This window comes from Cryptomeria japonica, chromosome 11, assembly GCF_030272615.1.
Source record: "Cryptomeria japonica chromosome 11, Sugi_1.0, whole genome shotgun sequence".
NCBI lineage: Eukaryota > Viridiplantae > Streptophyta > Pinopsida > Cupressales > Cupressaceae > Cryptomeria > Cryptomeria japonica.
This window is the reverse complement of record NC_081415.1, coordinates 364,061,702-364,088,174: the sequence shown is the minus strand read 5'-3', so window position 1 is coordinate 364,088,174 and position 26,473 is coordinate 364,061,702. Positions and strand designations below refer to the sequence as shown.

The 26,473-nt window shown below is 36.1% G+C and overlaps 1 protein-coding gene across 1 annotated transcript in view; it reads right to left on the bottom strand.

Annotated features, from left to right (window-relative positions):
- Positions 1-26,473, bottom strand: part of LOC131049219 (uncharacterized) — a 214,579-nt gene that overhangs the window by 71,593 nt on the left and 116,513 nt on the right. Inside the window, exon 13 of the mRNA XM_057983262.2 lies at positions 9,663-9,725. Within this exon, the coding sequence (XP_057839245.2) occupies positions 9,663-9,725 (63 nt within the window). The remainder of the gene's footprint in view (positions 1-9,662; positions 9,726-26,473) is intronic.

Sequence of the window (26,473 nt, the reverse complement as noted above, 5' to 3'; positions counted from 1 at the left end):
TAAGGATACACCCACTAGGTTTTGCAAAGCCTAAAGTACCTCGTGAAGTATTGAATGCTTGAATACTTCGAGATTGCTGGAATGTGGGATTAGCTCTTCTAACAAAGAAAGATCAAAAGGAAAGGGTTTAGAGAGTCTAATCTAATCCTAGGAATGTAGGATGTAGTAAATGACTTGGTGAGACTCAAGTAGACTTTGCTTTAACATCAATGAACAACTCCACAAAGCTAGTTCAATCTTCTAAGATAAAGTTATAGATGTTCAAATTATTATCATCAGTGTCAATACCATCAAGGCAATGCATACCAATGGACGAGCAATAATTGAAGTTAAGTTCACATAAAATTTCAGTTCACCACACAAAGCGAACTTACAATCAGCAAGAAGCTAGTGGTATGGACTAAATGAATTTCACCACTAATCATCCACAAAATATTCCATTCATCTAATCAACATAAAAGCGAATGAGAATTGGAAACCATGCAACTTGTTGAACAACACATTTCACCATAACTTCAATGAAAAGAGTATATTCATTTACAAGCCTTAGCAACAATTTCTTCTTCTCCTACTCTACTCTAACTTCTCATGACCTAACTACTAACTATCTTCTACTGCTAACTATTCTTCTATTCTTATTAACTTTTACAAATGAGAGCACTGAGCCTTATAAAGATAGCACATTACAATGAATGGCTCCGATCGATTCAAGATCAATGGCCAAGATCAAAAGATAGAAACCCTAATTAGGGTTTATTACAACCACCATTACATTGACCAATGAGACATGAGGGTAAGTAAGATAAATAATATTTGATGTAGTGCCACGTGTCACTTATTCCCTCCTTGAATGAAGGTTGACTTGGTACCCTTTGAACGAATGTTGATTGGGATGCCACCCCAGCTTGCCTTGTAGACTTAATCAATTTGCCTTGAACATTCTTCATGGTATTTGGAATTCCTTTTGATACTTTGCATTCCATCCTTATGTTAAGGAATTCCTTGGACTATTTCCTCCTTAACATTCTAGGACTTTGAGATTTCTTGATGTAGTTCCTGATTTCTTGATGTGAAATCCTTCGTGCTTATGTTTCGAACTTGCTTTCCTTCATTTGTTCACCATCAAGAAGAAGTCTTCTTCATGTTTGATCTAGTCCACACCTTGCTTTTTGAAATCCTTGCGTTGAAAACCTCTTCCAATCTTTGAAATGTTCATCTTCCTCATCTGCATTTGTTGCCCTGAAGTGTTGAGCCCTTAGCATCCTTGCAAGCTGCATCTTCTTTCTCCTCAAGCCTTGATCATGGTGTTTTCCTTCCTTGGAGCAAACCTACAAAACAAACAAATATTGAATCAAACACCTATGCAATAAACTTTATTTCAACCTTGGACATCCGCATTATCCTTGTCCCTTCCTTCACTTGGTGGAAATTTGATGCCTATAGGGACTACTTTGTCATCAATCCTCATTTGAATTGATTTGTCCCGTCCTTTGTAATTCTGCCCTCAAGTGGAAATCCAACCCCCATCGAGTCTAATTGTCCTTGGAAATTCTATTTGATTCGAACACACCATTTGAGGGAGTGGAAATTCTAACCTCATCAGGACACTTCAATGTTCCTTACTTTGTCCTCATTCCTGATGGGTAAGTTGATTATTAATTTTCCATAATTAACTTTGGTTCTGATATTAATCAGAAAATTGGAACTACGTAACATATTCTGAAAAATACAAAGGATTTGATCAAAATCTGGTAAACATGTCCTTAGAAAACTTGATTTTCAGACTTAGGATAAGCCTGATTGCAATAAATCAGTCTGAAGACACCCTTGGAAATGGTTGATTTTGGTGCTGGAAAATTGTCTCAGATTTGATTTTTTGAGTACCAAGTCTGAAGATACTCAGAAAATGACTAATTTGAAGCTCAAAAAAGTATACCCACGTCTGAATACACTCTAAAAATGGTGTATTAAAGTCTTATTTTCTGATTCTTAAGTCTGAATACACCCTCCAAGATTTGAAAATAGCTTCCAAAAGTCTGAAGACACACTAGAAATGATGAAAATCAGTGGCTGGAAGTGGTCACAGCCATGTCACATGCTTGCATTTGAATTATCTCACCCTTCCAAGCTCAAAAATTGCTTCCAAAAGTCTGAAGACACTGGAAATGATGAAAATCAGTGGCTGGAAATAAGAAATCAGTCTGAAAATAACTCTGAAAAATAGAATTTCAGACTGTAACAGCAATGGTGTCCACACAAAATGCCCCAAATTCGCTAAAAATGATGTCCAAACAAAAATCGCCCTAGCTGGAAATGAAGTTTCAGATCTGAAAATGGAAAGTTCCAGGTAAGGACCAGCAATGGTGTCCAAGAAATGATGTCTAAATCCTCCTAGCCATGGTGCCAAATTCCAAATCTGAATGTAATCACTCTCTTTCATCAGCAATGGCACCACATATTGTCTTCAAATATCACCCAAAGTATGAGGCAATCAGGCACACACACCAAATCATGGCTCCCTCTAATGGTGGCACCAAACAAAAAAATCGCCTAGGTTTCCAATGGTGACCAGCAACCTGCAACAAATCTATAAATCCCCCTCAACAATGGTGTCTAAATGACACTTGGGCAAAAATCGCCCAGCTGGAACCTTCAACTTGCCTCCAATCAGCCACTTAACTGTTGCATCAGCAACTTATATTATTATTATAATCTTGGCTGGGCATTCTTATACACATTTTCACCTTGATATTTCACCACACAAACAATGTGGGATAAAAACTTGCCTTTATACAACTTGGGAGAAAATCGATTTGCCTTGGGATAATATTTTAATCATTAAATAATTATGGTTGGGCATTAAATAATTTGCAACAAAGCAAAAACAGTTAAATGTAGGCACACTTATCATTAAAATCATTAAATTCAAGCCATCTAGGGAAAATCGATCCATATTGGGACAAAAATTTGCATTAAATTTCACCATAACTCATCACAAGAGGCCCTTGGGGAAAAACTACCCCTATCTGGACACATCAAATTGCCTTATTTCATTCACTTTGCTCAAAAATTCCACTTTGGGGAAATTCGACCCCCATCAAGACAATTAAAAAACATCATTTTTGTCCACACATCTCATTTTGGGGAAATTCGATCCCCATCTGGACAATTATCTTCATTCATTTCCTTAATTTTGTCCATAGATTGGCTTTGGGGAAAAATGACCCCCATCTAGACAAGGAATTTTGTCCACACAAAACTTCATCATTCATTCCTGGGAAAATTCGAACCTCATCAGGAAAATTTCCAACACTTGGTCAAATTTTGGGCCTCTCAGTGGAAGAACGTGGTCCATCAAGACAAATCTTAGGATACTTGGGGAAAAACACCCCTCATCAAGAAAATGAGTGGGGAAAATCATGACCCATCAGAAAAAAGTCCTCTTATGCTTTAAAAGCTTAGGGAAAAACGCCCTTCATCAGGAAAACTCACTTTTAGACCTTGATTTCATGTTTTCCATCAAAACTTTGATGATTTTCACACCAAAAAGTATCCAAACATGTTAAATTTCATCGTTATGCATCGGGACAGTCCATTTTAACTGAAATTGAGTGGGAAAATTGGGATCCATCAGGACAAAGTGCAAATTTGACTCATTCTACCTCCTAGGAGCGAGCGAATAACTCCTAAAGGACCTCTTAACGCTCAAGCACAAAAATATCACCGACTTAGATACACTTGGACATATTTACGCTCAAATTTCAAAACTTGTTGCAACCCCTAGACTTAGGCAAAACTTAGGATCACATTGACAATTTTGACATTTTTGAATTTTGACATGACACCATCTCATAAGCAAAGGCTAAAACTAGAGAACTACTGCTAAACTAAGGCAACCTAAGCAAAACATCTACCCTAAAATGCGAAAAAGTGGGGGTCCTCATTTGAAATGGAGCGATGTGTGAAAACATCACAACAGGTAACCCATATTTAACCTTGAACTTTCGAGTCCATCCCTCCTTTCTTTCCTTATCAGTTTTGTAGCTTGAGTGTCCATCTCCAACCCTTCCTTGATGGATTCCTTTTAGTATTGCATATGCACCCCCGAATTAGTGGTATTGGTTGGCTTGCAGACTAGTACTTTCCTTCAAGTTGCAACAATCTGAGTTGGTATAAGTCCCGAACAACGTATGCTATAACTTGCCCGTCTCATGAACTCAATGATCAAAAAGTCGAAAAGACATTGTATTGCATCCTACTTTTGGTTGGTGAAAATTTATAAAAACAATTTAGGGATGCTTATTACAGTATTGGTGCGATTGATCTTTTTGGCATGTGCCAATCCACTGTGGGAAAAATTTGCAAGTAATTGGTTCCTTTGTTGAGGTGTGCCTGTAATCCTCTTTGCATGCCTATACACTATTTGGTCACTATTCCTTCCTTCGATGAATGCTAATTGATTTAAACACGCCAATACACACGTTTCTCACCAATGATTGCCTGAACTCTTCTAACATGTTTGATTATTCTTTGAGTGTTTATTTTGATGATCCTACAAGGTTAGTAAGAAGAACCAGCAAGACAATGTGTAGAAGACAAGATTTTTGAAACATATTAAGAGTACATAAAAGAGGATTTCAAATATAAACTTGACTCAATAGAAAAATTATGTATTGATATAGATCCCACTCTCAAATTTTTGTGGACCTAGTAACTTGGGAATTTCATAATAAGATGCAAAAAAACATATATATACAGTGTCAAACCACTAACACGAGTTTTGGAAGGCATCAATCCCACATTTGGCTAGATTAAGAACAGATTTGGCCTATAAGAAAGTGATCCAAAAAATCTAAGTTCAATGACAAATATATAATAAACTCTAAGATTCTCAAGCTACCAACACATTATGGGACTAATGTTTTAAGGCTTTCATAATCCATTAGATAATAGAAAAGCTTCCAGTAATACCTTTAATACCTATCTAATGCAAACAATCTAAGTTTTGATCACACTTGAGCCTTGGATAAGTATATTTGGTTAGGAGAGTAATGATAGATAAATATCTTCTAAAATCTACACTAAAAACGATGAACATGTTACAGCTATACTGTCAAGTCTGGCACTTTAATAAGGCATATTGGCTGGTCAAGTTCAGGTTCAGACAAAGGGCCAAGTTTGCCGTAGGGTCCAAATGAAAATTATCTAGACATTGCATGCATTGTAAGGCTACAGAATGAGCCTCCCAAAGAAAATAAAACTGAGCAATAAATTCACAGCACTTGCATAAATAGCACCAATGAAAACATCTAGATGAAGGATAATAGCAGAGAATAGAAAAAATTTAACATCCATGCGGCCAAGATAGCCTATGGGACAGAAAACCCTGTCATTTTAGCTTTCCGAATTGCTGATCTTCTGCAGTTTAATTTGATGAACTCCCCCCTTTTTCTCAACCTTCTCCTCTTTGAATAAATCCTGTAAGAAAGTTACAGTGAAAATTCCCATGTAATTGGCCTGAATCCATTTGCAAGTCCATAGGCTAGATTTACTAGAGCGGCTTGATCCCTTACACAAAACTGACTCGCACTGCTAGTGATGACAACAAAATTGAATGGCAGACAGAAGTCATACTTTATTTTCTTTTTACCTTGATTTTTTTTAAGTATACCATCTACATCAGCCAGCTGTGTGAAGACACAAAAAGATTCCTGTGATCACACATCTGATCATTTGGCTGAATTTTTAGTTCCCCATTCTTACAACCCAATTTCAAACAATATCACTGTGAAGAGCACCCTCCCTATAGACTTCTTGAAGCTGACAAAGTTAGCCTCATCTCTCTTACCTTTGAATACAATGCAATATTATTTTTCTACTTAAACCACTAATCAAATTACCTCAATCTGTCCATGTGCATTGCACATTCTTTTCAAATAAAGGCAAGTTTGTTGAAAAATTGTCATTGATGAATCAACCAAATGAAGAAGAAAGTCACTAATATTTGGAATGATGTGTGATTCTACAAGGAAATGAAATCAGCACTTAAATAAAATATACCCGGTTCATTGCATTCAGCAATAAAGAAAACGGATGAGACAAAAAATAAATAAATAAAAAGATAAGACAACAGAAAATGACAAAAAACAGTAGAAGACAAAAACAAAACAAAAAATTAAAAAAAGGCAAGCCAGCATTATGCAGCGATTAGTATTTGCCAACAAAAAGTGGCAATTCAATGCATTAAGCAAAAGGTGCAATCTGCTTAGTAAGAGGTAAAAATTCACATTGAATATTCTTAACACAAGCAATTCTTTGTAGTGAGGGGATACGATCTGTCTTAATAAGCATAAAAAAAAAAAAATACTGATTATGGTTGCAGCAATTCGTAATAAGGAAATAAAAAGTTTTTAAATAAATTGCGAAGGCTGTGATTAAAAGAAAGGTAGACAATACTTAAAAGCTATATGTCTATTCCAAAGTATATGATTCTTACAAGATAAAGATATAATTAGAGATGAAGAATAGGGATAAGAGAGTGTGTTGTGAGTGAACAAAGAAAATAGATCAAGCATATACACCAGATCAAGATAGAGCAATATATGAGAAGATTATTTCAGATTTGATAAGAAAAATATGAGGAGATTATAGAAGATTTTAAAGAGGAGATTGTGTTCACTTTGTGGCAGATTCATGATCAATTTAAAGCAGAATTAAAGAAGGAATTATTGCAGATTGAAGAATGGAGTTGTAACTCTTGTGACGACATTTTGAATGAGAGGTTGGTGCCTCTAAGTGAATGAGGGGTTGTTGCCTCTAGAATTTGTAACAAGCAATATTTTTCTGTGGTTTTCTCCCGCAAGGGTTTCCATACAAACCTTGTTGTTGTTGTGTTAGCTTATTGTTTTCACAGATGTGCTAATTTAGTATTAACGCATAATTGAATTGAACATGTTTTAAAAAAGTTAAAAAGAATATTGTTATACTGATTCACACCCCCACCCCCCTCTCAGTATAACAATGTGTTCATCAAAGTTTGGGAGTCCAAGTAAGTGATTTTTTTTTCTTTTCAGAGAAGCACTTTGCTTTAGAGAAAACCTTCCCCCTCCAATGCAGACAAGGACATAAAAAATAATTGGAACCATAGTCCCAGCAGCTTTATATTTTTTTGGTAATAAGCCTTCTTAACAGTAACTGCAAGTGGAGTCAAAAATTGTCTAAACTATTGACATTAGACATTGAATCAATGAATTATGAGTAATTTGATTTTTACAAATTATGAGCACTTTATATATCAATGGCTGTACCCCACTGTACTGAACCCACCAGGGTAGAGGAGGATCCACTGTATGGTGAAATTAAATGCTCAACCAGTAATTTAGTTTTAAAACATAACAAAACATATCTCTGCAGTGCATTAATGCTCAGCCAGTAATTTAGTTTTACAAGATAACAAAACATATCTCTGCAGTGCATTAATGTGTAGACAATATCTTATAGCACTTTTGAATTGCCAGAAAGAATTTTAGAAACCATTCATGCAAAAGAAATTGTTTAATGAAAATCTAAATGCCATTTGATTCACAATTCTGAAATTCGCTAGTTACTATTTACATAGAAAGGAATGAAGATGGTAACAGAAGGATTGTAATGTGTCAAACTGGAATATTTCTAAATTTTTGCAAATGTCATATATACACATGCATGCTCTGATTCCATTGTAAAATCCCCTTGCTTGAAATTTTAAGAGTTTTACCAAGTTGTAATCCACAATGTGTATTTTAACAAATGTTTGACGAAATGTCCAAAGACAAAATATGTTTTGCGATTGTTTGGTATATTACCCAAGATTTTCACAAAGACAATAAACTGTTCTGAGATAATTTAGGCAACAAAAACATCACCAAACTGGAAACAACAAACAATAAACTTATAACTCTGTAGGTGGCACAGATATTATATTCAATATTTAATCTGAGACAATAACAAATTCAACTCCTGACCTTAGACTGAATGTAAATAATAGTAATTGATGTTGAGCTGAAATCAATGGTACTGTCAATGCAGAGCTGTTGTCTTCTTTAATTTATTTTCTATATATCTGAACATAAATAATAGTAATATATCCTTACATCTCCCCAAAAAGGCAGTGTCCCACCCCCTTAGATCATCAATATTCACTTCCAAAAGCAGCACCTAGCAAGCACAAACTTCACACCTCCTTTCTAAAGCTGAACACCAAACTGAAAGGGTTTATGCAAACAAATACACTTCAAATATCCTCAAAAAGTATATCTGATTCTCTTCAAAACTTAGTCTATGGTCTGCTACTCCTTCCCAATGTTGGTACAGCCTGCCTTGGGACTGCTCCACAATAAAGCTTGGTTCTCACACTTTTAAATATATATAAAAACAAATCTTCCCAAATCTGAACGGCTGGAATAAAACCCTTGTCTCAACCAAACTTAAACATATGCAAAGGTGTCTTCAAAGAAATCCATAAATACAAACCCTCCTATCGGCTATCATCTTCACAAATTTATTATTTGATTACAAATCTCAATAAATTTACCTCTCAACACAATACCAATCTAAAATATGTTTTCTAAACTTCAACACAAATAAATCTTAAATTATATCCTTTCAGCAATGAACCGTGACTTTGAATGAACCACATTGTATTGGCTAGAGAAGATCTTTCACTCCTGAAACCAATCTTTATCATAGGGTTTTCATCCTAGAGCTATTGTTGAACAAACCTGCCCAACCTCCACAACTAGGGTTTCAAGAAAATACCAAATGCCAAGAACGAGCTTTCTTTCCTACAAATCCCCTTTTATAAGCACCTTTTTGAATAATAAAATATTATTATTTGTCTTCTTATTTTTCCCTCCAACAAGGTGACTTTAGGCTCATTTTAAATAATTAGCATGAATTGTCTTTTAACTTTTACTTTTTAAACAACTTAACTATTTAATTGTTTTTCACACCTTCAACCAAAGTTACTAAAAATATTAAAATAGACTAAATATGAATTCCAACCATGTCAAGATATTCTTAAGCTCTCATGAAACTGAACTCTACAAAAATTGGTTCTTTCCAAAAATAGAAAATTTCTCCAACAAGTGTCAAGAGCTCCCAAAATGTCAAAATTGCATTTGAAAAGTACCATTGGACTCAACTTGACAAGATATTCTTAAGCTCTCACAAAAATGAACTCTATGAATATTTGTTCTTTCCAAAAATAGCAAATTTCTCCAAGAAGTGTCAAGAGCTCCCAAAATGTCAAAATTTCATTTGAAAAGTACCATTGGACTCAACTTGACTACTTAGTTCACTGCAATGGTCAAAATCCTTTTCTGATAAAGCTGGCATTCTCCAAGAATCATGGAACTTTCCAAAATTGTTGGAATGGGCCGAAAGGGGACATTACGAGGATTTATCTTTTGAAAAACATTTTGAGATATAAGTATCATTGGTGTTTCAATGCAAACAGATCATAATATATTCAAAATCATACAAGAAATGCATAAGGTATGACAATGATAGAGTAGAGTAATTATAAGTTTATGGCACTTTCTCAAAAAGAACAATTCTAAGATTCTATGCCAACAACAAAACAGTTTTAATTTTTATAAAATAAGCACCAAAGATTCACTTACCTTATCCCATGCCTGGTTCACAAAAAGAAACCTTAGTTGTCGTGCCGTGTACTTTTGTAATGCCTAGCAAGATCAACAAAATTCAAATAAAATTAAGCACTGCTAAAAAGCATTTTAACTGTAGCTAAACATCCATAAATGTGTTAATCTGAAAAATACCAGCAAAATAAATATCAACTGCTCGAAAGTATTTGCAAGAATAGCAAAACAATTGAAGTACAACCTAACATGTGAGAGCATTAAATTTACAATACTGAAATCCCCGAACCATTTGATTATTAACAAAGTTTCACTCAGACTGACTTCCAAATTTTCACAAAACATTCCAAAAGCATATATCTTCATTAGAATGCTTCAAAACATCATAGAACTAAATGTTTTAAAAGGTTAAAGCTTAAGCATGAAAAGTTCATTGTCTATATCTTGTCAACTATCTAGCCTAAAGAAACAACAAAACAATATTTGCAACTTTCAAAAACAAAGTTTATTCTAGGTTTTACTTGAGCTCTTCAAGACTGTTCCCTTAATGCTTCTTTCACCAAGGTTTATCCAGTTGCTGGTTGACAATGCACTGAATAATCCGAACAGAAATAGAATTTACAAAGCCCCCCAGCCTCTAATCTCATGATCTCAACAATAATTTTTAAAAAAACACTGAAGAATCCATTTGCATCCCTTTGTTTTCAAATGCAATCTGCAATATTAAAATTTTCTTGACAGCCTATCATCTACCTTCTAGATCCTAGAGAATGTGCTATTGCAAAAGGGCTCTCCAAAAATGTGCATTTAAAACACATTATGTAACAAGCTTTCGACAGTGTATTACAATATCGTTCATTCCCAGATTACATGCTCATAAATTCATGCAACAATCTTCATATTTATCAAAACCACAACTTTAACCTTCGCCACCAAAACAGAATAACATTTTGAAGTAATCATTATAATGTTTCAGAGTTTCAATTCCATGCCCATTAGCACCAATTTTTATGTTTGAAACCATCAGAGATGATTTGACTTCTAACAAACAAAAGGAAAACAACAAAAGTCATGAACAAATTAGTGGAAACAAACAAATCAGACGATTCACATCCACTTTTGGGAGAACTAGGTCCCTCGTAGAATATGAAATTTCAGACTTTTTATTCAATTTCTCCCGTAAGCAAGGAAGGCACACAATCGGTGGATAACGATAGAAATATAACCCAATTAACATTGAGGCAAAATAAAGAGAGACAATACCTCCAGGAGATCTGAATGATTGTCAAAGGTAAAATGGCCTTCTATCTCCGTAATGTCCCCTTTTTTAGCTATTCTGATTTTCAAGCTTTTACAGCTCCTTTTTTGACCAATAGAGCTTGGTTTTGATGAGGGGAATTCCAAGGTTATTGGAGCATGCAGGTTATATTCTTCAGGGCTGTTTGTTGTTTGGTAGTGAGCTCAATTGGTCTTGAGGATACCTATGGCACTTGCTGAAGTGATTTCCAGCTTCGGGTGTGTTCAGAAAGCCTCTATTTATAGAAAGCTCACTCGATTGACCCCAATTATCATTATTCATCATCAGTATCATTCCAGTATAGTCAGATTTTAATTCCAATGCTTTTCAGCAACTTCTGCAACTTAGGTCAATTATTGAGCTTTAATTAATTATAATTTATTTCACTAAGGTTGATTAATTTTATCAAATAATTTTAAAAAGCAGCTTAGTGTGATAGCTCATTGGAAAGAAACTTAAAAGTTTTAAATCATCGATACTTGAAAAAAGGTACCTTGCAGATCAAATATAATTATTATTTCATAAAAGGCATCTTTTGGAGCACAAAATGGGTTAAATTATCAAAAAGTGAATTTAAAAATATATCTTTAGGAAAGTTCAGCAACAAAGTTATAAAAGGAGTTTTAAAGAATTCAATTGGCTCTGGAAATTATTTTAATTCCTTTTGCGAAACCCTTGTGGTTCTATAGGATTGAACTTGATTCATCTCAGACTTCTTGAGGACGAAAACCCTCTTTGGAGAATATCACTCACTGTGGTGAAAGATCCTCCTTGATTAATATTGTGATTCATTCAGAGACACAATTTGCGTTCTATGATTGTGGGTTTCCAATTCATGAAGTCTTGCATGCAAGACAAATTGTTTGAGGTTTTTACAGAAATTTTTGAAATGACAAAGTTTTTTTTGCTTGGCAAAGTGTTTCAGAATTCGGGGCAATTGGGTTATTCATATTGCCATTCTTCCAAGAGCTGGGCATGGATATATTAATGGTTTGGGCAACTATGGTTTACATATCTGCTAGGGGTTTGAAATTTTCCTTTACAAGCATGGAGCCCTTGTTGCTCGGTGTATACAACAATCTTAGGTGGATGATAGCTATTTTCTGGTCCACTCCTTGGCAGGTCATGAGAAAAGTGAGGCAGGTTGTGTATTGGCATGAGGTTTGGTTTATTGTGGATTTTATGCATTATTTGGTGATTGAGTGAATGCCAATATTGATACAAATATAATATACTTGATGCTCGCATGGATTCTATTGCTGTTGGCATGGTTCATTATATTTATAGCTGCGCGATAAAGGTTTTATCTGAGCTGGGCAATTTCAAGTATATTCATGTGGATTGGGTTATGAAGAAGGCGTGAGCCTTTGACTGCCATTCATTAGGCATTTGTAACTTCCATTGCTGGGAAAAGAAGAGTATAGAAAGCTTCGTACATCGGTTGTTGGTCGATTCACTCACATTGGGCAGGCGTTTTCATCGCATGCTAGTCAAATCAAGGTTTGAGGAAAGTCTGCATTGCTGCAGGATGACATTGAAATCTAATTGTTCATTCTGACCCTTGGCATGGAATTTTGGATTGTCTTCTCTAGGCACATACTACTCTTCAGGCGTGCTGCTGGTTGCTGGTATTTAATGTCATCAAAAATGTACACTCAATGAGGCCAGGTTGCTGTTAATATCAATCTCTGTAATCCTTTTTTATGACAGCAGATATTATTCGGAAAAATATGATTGTTATCAGGTTGTGAGATCAGGACGGCATGTACAGGAAAATTAGTTGCAAGGCAAATAGAACAGCAAATAACCTATACATTCTCAGTGAGACCAAAGGAGAAAAATGTTATATGTGACAAACAGATTAAAGCTAGTTATGGCATAGAAGAATGGGCCATAAGAACTTTTGATAATCAAACAGTCAATGTTTGGCAGCCTATTATATGTGAAAGCAACAAGGCCAAACATTATGAAAGAGAGACTCATGTGCAAGCAGTCAAATGAATGTTCAAATACCTAAAGAGCATTTTGGACTTTGATTTGTGGTATCTTAGTGGTGAAGGTTTCATTTTAGCAGCATATACAGATGCAGATTGGGCATGCAGTCTTAGATGCTAACAGCAGTGTCATATTGCACACAAGTGTATGTTGCAGAAGCAGAATACACAGCAGAGACAAAATACATAGCAGCAATGTCATGTTGCAGACAAGTTCTTTCAATGAAGTAGACAGTGAAAGACAACGAGGTAGCAAAACAACATCTCAAGTTGGAGTATCTCAGACAGAAATTCTACGTGCTTAAGGAGAAGCACAGTTTCAAGGGAAGCTAATGATTGTATTATCTTTCAGCTCTGTAGATTCTTTAGTGATAAGTATTCAGAAGGCAACTCAGAGAAATATTAGCTGGTGAATTTTAGAAAGGGGGAGAGTTATAGGAAAAGGGAGATTGATGCCATTGATGTCAAAAGGAAGAATTAGAGAAAGGAGGAGATTCTTTGTGACAGTAATAGACATCCCTTTGCCATTGATGTCAAATGGGGAGAGTTACAGAAAGGGGGAGATTCTTTGTGACAGTAATAGACATCCCTTTGCCATTGATGTCAAATGGGGAGAGTTACAGAAAGGGGGATATTGTGGCAAATTTTGTAATTGATGTCAAAGTGTGTTTAGTTAAAAAAGTAAGATTGTTGGAAATATGGTCATTGATGTCAGAGTAAGATTGTTGCAAAAATTATCATTGATGACAAAGGTTGTTGATGTCAAAGTTTGGGAGATTGTTCATTATATTGGCTGTAATTGGAGGCCAACTCATGAAATTTTATTCTTTTGAAAGAGTAATTGGAGGTCGACACATGTAATTTTATTAATATGATTTAATTTTATAGGGCCAACCTATTGGTTTTATGTCATAAATTTTGGCACCCAAAGGGATCTAAAAAGTTGAAGCATGTTTGTTGATAAAGAAATTAAACTTTCACTAGATCTATTGGGCCATGGAACTCAACTATAGTTTCCCACTATGGCATCTACCTCTGCAGGCCTAACCTGCTAGAATCGAGTCTTGACTGCCCCTACCATTCTAAAGGCCCCCATACAATTCTAAAGGGGCTAATTAATCAACCCTACTATTCTAAGGATCCGCCACATTAATACCGTCCCATAGAATTGTAGGGCGAGCCGTTCATTAATAAACCCCCAGTCCAAAAAAATTTAGGGCTTGATTGGAACCCCCATAGAATTTTAGCAGGAATAAGGAATCCGCCCCTACCATTTTAAAGGGAACCTTTGAAATAGTAAGGGGGGGGGGGTGTCGCTAGAGTGTTATTAATTAACCTACTAGAAGGTAAACCGGGGATTGATGTCCAAATAAATATGTCAATCATCTATTCAAGAAACAACATCCAAAAGGTGAAATTTTGAAGAAGAGGTTGGTGCCTCCTAAAAGAAGAAATTTGTGTCTCTTGCTGAGCTGATGCTTGGTTGTGGGGATTGGTGCCTCTAATAGGTTGGTTCTTGTAAATTCTATAAGGGGGGATTGGTATCTCTAGTGGGTTGGCGCCTACAAACATTGTAAGATCATTTAATTATTGTCGTGGCTGAATGTGGATAGTAGATCCAAGCAGTCCTCTGTGATATCTCCGTGAAAGAATTTCCACGTAAATATTGTGTTCTTAATTGCATGGATCTTGTGTGTTTGCTATTTTCGTGGTTGTTAAATTAAAAAATAAGTAAACATTTGGCTTATATTGATTCACCCCCCCCCCCCCCCCCCACCATCATAAGTGTGTGCTCATCAATAACTAGTAAAATTTCAACTACTACTTAAATTATCTTCCCTAAGCATTCTCAAAATTGAGAAAAATTTTCATCATCCTAAATATGTGTTCCCAAAACCCCTAATACGCATGTCACTATTGCTTAACAATACACCCCTTCTACATAAACTCTTCTAGATCCAATGAACAATAGAGCAAAAAATGTTCATGACAACTATGCAAACAAGAGATGACATTGTTAGGAATCACATGGCTAGGGTGATTTCTCCTAGAGTTAGATGTACTCCTTAAATTTCAGCAACTCTTATCAAATCCCCTAATTGTCTAAAATCAAGCTCTGAATCGAAGCATACTAGTAGTGTTTTTTCAAAATTTTAGGGTTTGTCTAAGTCTCTCAGTGTTTGTTTGGCCTATTTGTCCTAGAACCCTAAACCCTTTGCATGGTCATGTGCTTTATCCTCTATTTTCACATTGATTTATTGAACTAGTTGTCTCTTCACTTAATTTGATTCATGGAGACTTTTAAGTTGTGTGTTAACTGGCCCCTTTGTCAACAAGTTTCCTAATGTTCCTAGTTCAAGCACATGCAATTTAAATAACTTAAGTCATCCTTGTTAGCCCCCTGTAGGTGGTCTCCACCCTTGTCCACATGGTGCAATTTGATTGCATCACAATTTCACAAGTCTTGTCCTAAAGCAATTATCATTCCCGCAAAACTGCAATATGGCTTCTTGTCAACCCTATCACCCGATATGGTGGTCCACCTATGCTTAGTTGTCATTGAATCACGCTTAATTCCTCGGATTACAGATTTCAGATTTAAGAATTTGAGGAATTGATCTAACCCTTACTCTTTTGGTACGCGTAAGACCGTTTCCCTAAACCCTGACATCCGAAATCCCTTCCTTTGTCCAATTCGAATTTTGGGGGAACCAGTCTAACCCTTACTCTTTTTGGTAAGCATTAGACTGTTTCCCCAAACCCCAAAACCCCTCTCCTACCTCCTTCTTGTCCCTTCGGTCTTTCAAACTCCAAGGTTCCTGACTCCTCATCCTTAGTGTTGGTTTCCTGAAGGCCCGATGCCTAATCTCCGATGATCAACAACACTTCCAAATGGCATGATCAACACTTAAGGCTCTTAATGCTTCACCAACCCCTGCAATTTGTCTACTTCAATTCGTGGAGCTACATAGGCGCATTTAATGTATTTTGCAAGTTGCCATCAAGTGGAGTCCAAGGCCATGCCTATTTATGGTTGCTTGATGGTTTTCATTTCAAGCAATCCACCTTCCAAATGTACTTTCCTTCTTGAGATTGCCTTGTCAAGGTATGGTCAAGTTTTGTGCATGCACAATCATGTCAGATTTGGCCACTTCCCTATATTCTCAAAATGGCATTCTCCTATATGCACTAGAGTCAGGGTTTCCCCTCTTTGACTGTTGGTTTCTTCTCTATGACCAGTTTTCTATAAATAGGTTGTTGGGCCTCATTGTAAAGGGTTCTCTCCCTACTAGTTTGAGCTATCTTCTACTCTTTCACTTCTCTTGAAGACTTGTATATTTCTTGCATTTCTACAACTATAAGTTTGGCCATTGGCCTCAAAATGAATCGAAATCATCATTCTTGCCTCACTTCGACTTATGCATGTTGTGTATGTTTTCTTATCTTCATGATAAGTGTGTTTTGTGGCTTTCTCTCACATATATGTTGTGTTAACATATTTCTGACTTGTGGGAAACCTTCTTTTCTTTTGACTTTCAACAAACCCTAACCTGCATACATGTGTTTGGTGTCATTCATGCAATTGAAGTTTGTGCATCTCCGGGATATTTTGATTGATTCTTTGTGTCATTCCAAAGTAGGGAGAGAGACATCTCTTATCTTGGTGCATCATCTCTTTACTTTTTGCATTTTCTCACCTTTTTTCTCCTACAAGTTGTTAGAATAAGTTTAGAAGTAGGATTTGAAGTGTTGGGTTGGTTCAACACCTGCACCTGGATTAGGAAGGAAGTCGGCCTTCTCCGGAGATTCAACCCCTTGCGCAAGGTCCCACACTTTGGGGTTGTTTCCATGTTTCATGAGGTTGTTGAGTCGATAGCTCAGCAAGGGTGCAAACTTTTGTGACAGCAATACCATGGTTTTATCAATAGAGAATTAACTGAATTTGAGGGACTGAGAGTGTATCATATGCCTCCAATTTGGACGGGGGATGGGAGTATGAAAGATAGTATTAAATGGAAAGCAAAATTCGCCAAAATCCTTCCCCTCATGTTTCCAGAAATAAGTACAAATGAAGAAACAAATTTTGATAAAATGGGTTCATTTTTGGATGCACTCTCCAAGCTGGAATATGGTTACAACAGTGATAAAGGGACTCCTAGGGGATGAGTATAATGGTCACATGACTAGGGTCCACCATTTCCTTTCACATGGTGTTTCTAAGATTTAAAATGAAGTAAAATGAAAATGAATTTGATTTTCATTTCAATTGGTCTCAGTCAACAACCATTTTGCCACATCAGAAGTACTTGACTTTGGGACCTGGTACATAATCAGTTTGTATGATGGTGTATTCATCTCCAACAACCTAAACATTCTCTGCAGCAAACATAAAGTGCTAGTTTGTCCTCTAGTGAAGCTAATTCTTTTTGTAATGTGAATGTCAAATGAAAATATGACGTGTACATGTCTTTAAGCTTGTTTACTCCCTTGTTTCTATAAAAAGGAATTCTGGGATTCTGAAAAAGGTTATCAGGTTAGGTCCTTATGTAAAAGTGTCAAGTATAGGTGTTATAGTAGAAAGTAGTATTCTGTTCACTGCAATATCTGTATAGCAAATCTTTTAGTCAGATTACAGAGAAATTTATTATTGTTTCTGCTATAATTGTCTCCGACTCTCCATGATATTGTACTCAACATCTTTTGAAATATAATGAGCAAGTATTATTTGTTTCAGCTCTATAATATTTAAATGGTGTATGTTCCGTTGTTCGCTTCTTTTCAAGTAGAATATTAAATTGCTTTGAATAGGACATAAGGGTTTGGGTAGAATACCAAGGATCTAGAGAAGAACTGTAATGGATTCCATAATGGGGGGTGTTAATGTAAGGCATTAATACTGTTAAGTCACTGGTTAAAAACAAATTCGCTAGATAGATGTTGTTTGCTCTCTACAAACTGACTCTGTACCCTAGGAAGGCACTGGTCCAAGAAGTATTGTATTTTCAATAATCAAAATGACAAATCATACATTTATTTTCAATATGTTTTTAAGTAAATATTAATTTATATGTTCTCAGAACCAGCAAAGTTATTATCCAAGAGTTTAAGCCAAATTCATTGAATATTTCATGTTTTTCTTGGTCCATTTGTGTGAGAGCGTCTCTGTTTTACAATACCCAATTAATTAATTGAGTAAATCGGTAGGTATTGTTGAAGGACTACCCTCCCTGGTCTTGCAGAACCATTAGTGCCAAGGAAATCAACTTTGTAGTTATTTCATGTTCGTTGGCAACTGCCCCAAGTCTTCAAGCATAAGAGTTGGCTAATCCTTAGAGGATTTTGGGTAATCAATTGGGAGAACCGACACATCCTAACAAGCATGTGGTAGTCTGAATCATGATCCTCGCCAACTTAAAAATAAATAAAGTTGACAAGTTGATGGTAACTTTGGCATGTCACCTTACCTCTTGCAAATTTTATCATTATCTAGATGTAGATGTCCTCAACCAAATCAAAGCTTAACCCATTTTCTTGTGGAGTGTACCTTTTGTCACTAAAAATTTTTATTTAGTATCGTATTCCAATTGGATTAGATCCAACACTGAACTCCTATAAAGTGTTTGACTATAAGAGTTAATGAATAATTAGTAACATGGTTCAAACCTTGCCCCTCTCTATATGTAACAATATGCAAAGATATCATTGCGTTTGTGTTAAGATTTCACAATTTCTTAATTGCTCTACACCTTATTTTTTGTGTACAATTTCCATATCAAGCTTCATGCAAATTTGAGCTGAAAACAAAATTCCAACATAAAATACTGCATGATCTCAAGGAGATAATTCAGAAACAGAGCTCTAAGTATATACACATGAAGACAGAGGGAATAAGTTGTGACAGCGATCAAGGATTCTATTCACATACAAAAATACTGCTGACATAAAAAAAATACTTCTGCAGATCTTTAGCATCTTGTCAGTATGATTGTATTGAGAGCTACTTCATAATATTTCATGGAATAATCAAGCTTATATCAAATAAGGACAACATCAATTGGTCTCTTCTTGAGACTGGTCACAAGAGAATTAATCAACCTTTATTATCTAAGAGGATTCTATTGTGACGTTTTCACAGATCGCCCCATTGCAAACGGGGACTCCCACTTTTTGCTCGTAGGTTAGCAGATGGCTTAAATCACACAAAGCTTTGACTTCTAGGCTTAAAAGTGTTAAACACTCAAAGTTGATTGACATTCTCTAGGCTTAATATGTTGCTTAGTGTGTGTGGTTTAAGGCTGTGACGCAGAGACAATTAGGATAAATACAACATCAAAAGGAGGTTTTACAAATCCGACAAAACATTGAGGTTACAAGATACTTCAATGACCATCCTACTGGGTGACATAGGAGCATTCCAATTGGATCACAAAGGGCAGCAAAAGGGCAGGCCTTCCAAGACATGAAATTTCTGTCCTTAAACAAGTTTTGAGCATTGGGAACCATTAAACTATTCATTCCAACCCTTAACATTGAGTAGTTTCCACATACTAACTCACTCCCTTCGCCAACGCCTACTAGGTCTCCTAGACCAAAACTAAACTTTGGCTTGCAAATCCTTGACCATGGACATGAAATGAGACTTTGTTCAGACCTGAAACATGGAGCATGATGACATATGTGACTCCCGAGTGAGGTTTCTTCAGACTAATAGAGCCAAAAGTATGACTGTCCTAGTTTTAGGACTCCAATTAGGGCTCGTTTACAAAGCAAGAGCATCAAAAACAACTCCTCCACTCAACACACCACTTCCAACAGCAAGGGCATGGCCAAAATAGATAGATTTCACAGGTTTTGGCATCATACAACTTTGTTTGGTCACCATAATCCAAGACCCTAGCCTTAATTGTGCTAATTTGGCCTAACACATGACGATGTTAGGCAATCAACGCCTCAAGAGTGCCTCAAAACTTGATCCCTTCAAAAATGAACAAAAACCCATCTGGAGAACTCCCTCATCTATCATTCCACCAATTTTTATAATTTTCCAACGGTGGAATGCATACATATTGTCAAAACCCTAGTCAAACCTTTCAAACTAGGGTTTCTGGGCAGATTTTAGAAAATAGGTCACCAAATGCTCAAAACTTGATGAAAATCAACACACTTGATATCAATGGAAAGGGGATTCGCAGAGATTTCAAATGGCACCGGTGTCACATCCCAATTCATCCATACAAGAAAGATATGAACGTTTTCGCAGCACTTTTTCAGAAAATTGCAGAGAAAAAGCTTCAAAATCTTATTGGACTCACCTTGTTTCCGTACAAAAAGAATCAACAACCTACCTCAGAACAAAATGAGGCTATTTAACATCCTCCCAACCTCTCCTAATGGCCTCCAACTGATTTGGGTAGTTGGGATTCATAAAAACCTTATTACATAAGAAAATTGCTAGACGTTGACAAGCAACTTTCAGCAACTTTTGCCATACTTGACCAAATGACTCAAAACTTGGTTCCTACCCCTAGAACATGCTAAAATAGACATTATAAGACCAATTACATCATTTTCACCCCATTTGGGTACATTTGAGGGAGTTGACCAACTTTGACCCAACTAGAGCCTTGTAGGCTTACATGACTCCAATGGCACCAATGGCCTTACAAATTGATTTGAAGTGATTACAAATGACTAGAATTGATTGCAAATGGTCCTTAGGACCTTATTACAACTTGAGTCAACACAAAAACAAAACATGATAAAAGCTTTTGTGATGCATCATTGTAGCCCAAGTGCTCCTCACCAGGCTGGCCGTAGGTTAGTTGTCTTAGTTTAGTCGTCTAAATTGGCAGTAGTTTTAGTGTTCTTAACCTTTTGCTTGTAGGAGGTGCAATGCCTTATATTGTCAGGAAGTGATCAAGTCTAGTCTTCCTCCAGGCTAGTTTGAGGCCTTCTTAGCTCTAAATGCTCAAGTGATAGGTGCAGGCCCAAGTGATGATGACGATGTTACCTTGATCGATAGAATAGGGAGCTCTTGAAATAGATGAGATAAGTTTTATAATCAGCAAAATGGAATAAGCCAAGGCATTTCCACTTAGCCCCCAAATCCACAAATTTGTTTGCTTCACTTCCACTTGAGGCCCAAAAGTCCAGCCACCCCTAGCCTACTTCCACTTGGCTATCAAAAGCCCGGCTTAAATACACATGCCCCTCACTCACTGAGATCCATGCTTGCTAGAAGTTGAACGCTTGAAGATTTTGACAGATAACGTTGAGTAAAGCCTATGTAGTCTACCTAGCAGGGGAAAATACAGATGCCTTGAATGATTCATTGAGCAAGTGATACTAATGATGAAGGAAGTCACCATTTCCAATGCCCCCTTAAAAGCCTGACCTACCTTGGATGACTTCCACTTGCACTTAAAATCCCCAACCTGTCTTGGACTATTTCCACTTGGCTATTAAAAGCCCGGCCTAAGGAGAAGCAATGATGATTATATAGCTTGTCTTAATGCTTGAGCGATGACAAAATTTGCATTGGTGAGGAAATGGAAGGATGATTTGAATGTTTGATCAATGACTAAGGCTAATGAAGAAATGAAAGCAAAGAAGAAAGGAAGTCACCACTTCCACTGGCTACCAAAATCCACGGCTTATCTCCAAGGCATTTCCACTTGTTGCTCAAAACCCCGGCCATGTTTCACTTCCAGTTAGCATCAAAAAGTCTGGCCAGCTCTAAGGCACTTCCAGTGAGTGGTCAAAAGCCCAGCCACCATGATCACCATTTCCAATTCACCCCTAAAAGCCTAGACCTCCTATGTACATTTCCAGTGACCCCCTAATCCACGGCCAATGATGACAATTGACACATGTTGAGCACTAAAGTTTGCAAGGATGGGCCCGCTTTGAGTTAAATGTTTTAATTCAAAATTTAAAAAGAGATCCAACATCGGCCTTAGCATTGGAAATTTAAATTGAAAAAACATTAAATGAAGTATTCCAAATGATAGGTTGTCTCTATTGGTGAAGAGGCATGCCTTCAAGCTAGGGCACCTATATAGGATGGTTGATCATTTCATTTGATCAACCATCACAAGCGATTTCTCTCTTTCAGCCATCAGCAATCTCCTCCATCAGCAAACAAATCGTCTTCCAAGATCAGCAAATTTATCACCATAAGGCAGCGAATTTCATACTTGAAACAGCAAAATCCTCCAACATCAGTGATCATCAAGCTTGCAGTATTGAAAAGGAAACGATTTCTGTGGTTTTAATCAGCAAACCTCTGTGAGATAGAAAATTTTGGGATTGCCACAGCAACATATAACCATTATTGAAGCAAATTTTGCAAAATTGAAAGGCAAATAGATGAAAATCAGACCTGCAGCAAGTTTGTAAAGCACATGGTGGAAACACCAATCAGACCTCTAAGAGGTGAAGTCTCAGACTGAAAGCCTCAGTCGGACCTTAAAACATTACAAAATCAGACAAAGTCAGAAATCAGAGCATCATTTCACCCTCATTAGGAAGAAATATCAAGTTAGAACACTTGGAAAATGTATGAAATCTATATATACCATATGTGGTTGATGAAATATTGTTTGTTGTTGCAGGTGATCAAATGAAGGACTGGCTGCCAGCAATATCAAGGTCTGATGTAGGAAGTAAACACGTGGAATGATGGAGAGAAGACATTGCAACTTGGAGTCATCAAGATATTCAAGAATTGAGGAATCAAATGCAAGATAACATCACCAGGGCAAGGATCAGCATACTTCAAGGTTGAGTCAACAAGAGCAGCAAAGGTCTAGACATGCAAGAGAGTGAAGGTAGTAAGTGAAAGGTAGCTACAACTTAAAGAAGTTGAGGTTCAAGTCATGTATGCACAAAGGGCCCTACAACAACATCAAGGTTGAAAGCTTCAGCACATAGGAGAGAGTTAACAGAGATATTGCAACACGGAGGAGAATTGACGTAGGGATAAGACCTTATTACAATCTTGAATTTCCTTCAGAAATCCATGAATCATTGCTGGTATAGCAAGCAAGTAATCCAAGACTAGGCTTCAAGGTGATGGGACTCAGGATTAACTCAGGTATAAAGGGTGAAATGCAGTGCACCAAGAAAGAATTCCCAAGTCAAGAAGCCAAATTGTGTAAGGGAATCAAGGAGATAGTTCTAGAAGAGTTAATCAAAGTTAGAAAATAAGGCAATTTGGGAGTACCCACCATCATCACATCAGGTGCTTGGAAATGTTGAGTATCAAAAGATATTGCCAGAATCACAAATACTTGTGATGAGTTACAAGAAGAGTAAGCTGAGGTGGTGCCCAGTCATCATCAACCCAATCACATCCTCCCAAGTCAAGGCATCCAAATTCAATGCACTTGACTCATCCAACAAGGAGGATAACTACCACATGTGGAGGCACAAAGTTCGATGTACCTAACCTGATCATTCATTGGTTAGCATTCAAGGAAGGACATGTGTCCCATTTATTGAAATTTTATCATTGGTCAAGCATTAAATGCTATGTAATGGGTCTAACAAGCTCTAAATTAAGGTTTCTATCTTTCAATCTTGGCCATTGATTTGAATTTGATGCAGGCCATTCAATTGTATTAAAAGCACTATATAAAGCTCCACTCTCTCATTTGTAAAGGTTAATAGTTAGCAGGTAGATTATTAGCAAATAGCTAGAGTAGAGTAGGAGAAAAAGAGCTTGTTGTCAAGACTTGGTTGCAAGAAGCATATTATGTTCATTGAAGACATGGTGAATTTTATGTGTTGATTCAACATTTGCATGATCTATACTTCTCATTTATTTTCATGTTCATTGTGGATGATTAATGGTGAAATGCGCATGTTCATACTACTTGCATTTTGCTGATTGCTAAATAATTTGTATGGTCAACTCAACTCTTTATTCAAGCTCAACTTTGATTGCTACTCACCCATTGATATGCATAACATTGATGCTGTCTATGTTGTTGGTGATGATTTGAACATCATTGGCTTACCTTAGAAGATCATACTAGCTTTGTGGAGTTGTTATTTGCATGTCAAAGCAAAGTCTAGTAGAGTTTCACTAAATCATTCAGTCTCTTACATTCTAGGAATTAGATTAGACTCCCTAAACCCTCTCTTTTGCCTTTTGTTTTAAGTCAAGTAAACATCCATGTTCCAGCAACATTCAAACATTCAGGTTCAACATAAGTCCCCCTTGTGATTCCAGCAAATCACATCACAATCATTGAGTCTATTCATGTATAATGTCAAGACCTGACTGTCGGAACCTTGGACTCGTCTCATTTGATCACATTGTTTAGCATCCGAGAGGTCTTTGTCCAAGAGAGGATATGGTACCTTGGTATTTTATTCTGTGTATAAAGTGCATAATAAACACATCAACAGATTCATATTAATACTTGGCATTGTTATTGATATTGGCACATGTTCGCCTATGCATAAAAAGTTGGCTCATCAGTTAAATAGTATTCACCTAGCTCAGATTAGAATTTTCTGGTCTATATGGATCAATCTCTCAATTCCAAATCAGATTGGTCACTCAAGCTAACCTTTGGTTATTACAAATCTGATATCCATCTATTGGAACTCCGCTCTTTAAAACCTATTTAGTCACTATATATATTAAAATACTTGGCTAATTGGGATCAGATTAGATAATACTTATCTATCTAAGGATATTGTAGAAGTCATTGACCTCTGAATCTTGACCAATACAAGTCAGGGACATTACAATAAGTTATTTTTTTCTAAAGTTCATACTTGTAATGTTATCAAGCAATAACATTGTACTATATAGTATACATTACATGGGGATATGCCTTGTCAAAAGGTTCATTGTATCTCATCAATCCAAATATGTTGGTAGATTTGTCAGAAGCCACTAGAAGGTTCATTGTACATATTCAATATGGTAAAGCAAGTGGATTGTGTAAGAAGCTAACCAGTTTGTTATAAGAATCAACCCCCTCTTAACAAAATCCATTATATTCTAATACCAATGCAACTTATGTGTTGCTACCACATTGATTGGAGGAAAAATAATTTCTCTGACTCTCACGTGTATGTTCAGACCAGATTTTCATTTGTCAATGCCCCCATATTATGTTATTCTGCAGTCATGCCTCTCATGGAAATAAGCACACTACAAAGACCCAACCTCATCCACTTGCAAAGTGAAAAAAAAACACAAATAGCACTGGAATTCGAGCTACATTTAGGCTAAAGAAACAAAATAACTTAGGAAACAAATAAAGCACTAGTATTACAGTGTCGTGACACTAATCAATGTATTGCTATTTACAAATTCCAATCAAACCTTCAATTCAGATACATCATTGTAGTCGGCATACAAGGCCTATTTTTATGTTTGGTAATACTGGTTATCCGGCAATGTATTAATTGTACAAATTAGGTTTGTTGTCACTAACGGGTAGTTATATGTATCGGTTGGTTGACTATTGTGTTACTCTTGGCAATTGTCGAGTACTTTAAATATGTTGTGTATCATCAAGGAAGGTAGCATGATAGAGTCAGATCAATTGTAATCCTTGGCCGGTCATCTATGGTCTTCCTCTATGTAATAAATTAATAAATTCATGTAAGAATAAAGATATATTTTGCTCCTGTATCTGTTATGCATTGTCATTTGTATTGTTACTTCTTGTATTTAATTTATCAGATATAACAGTAAACACTCACCGATCTTGAATTTTCTTCTAGGATTGCAATTCCATTTTTCTAACATCTTACATGGTCTATAGGCTAACCAACATCCTCCACAAGGCTAAAATCCTTAAATGGTTCACTTAGTAGTAAATAAGGTAGTAAATGTTAAATTTTGATGAGCATCACATTGAATAAGATTGAATGAAAGTATTGAGGGACAATAAGCACATGCGCGCACGCACATACACACACACATATACATAGATATATATAATACATACATACATATATAATATGTATGTATGTATGTATGTATACATACATACATACATATATAATATGTATGTATACATATATACATACATACATGCATACATACATATAGTATGTAGTACATACATACATACATACATAGATATGTATGTATGTATGTATGTATGTATGTATATGTATGTATGTATGTATGTATATGTATATATATGTATATATATGTATATGTAATATGTATAGTAATGTCCCCTTATGTAAATTCTATGGAATAAGGGACTAACTCTCAAAATCAATTGCAAGAGACCTTTTCCAATCAAAGACTCTAAAAATCCTTTGTAATTTTATATTGACGATAATTGATACCACTTAGTATAAAAATGATATATTATGATTTGCTTATAAATGTTTATCTTAAAGATATACAATTGATACTACTTGTCGATGAATATCTTATTATGATAATCTTAATCACATATTAAGGGGTGCAATGAATATCTTAGATATTCTTGTTGATGAATAAGATGGGATATCTTGCTGTCTCTGATATGGCAAAGGGAATTATGCAAAGATGTTCT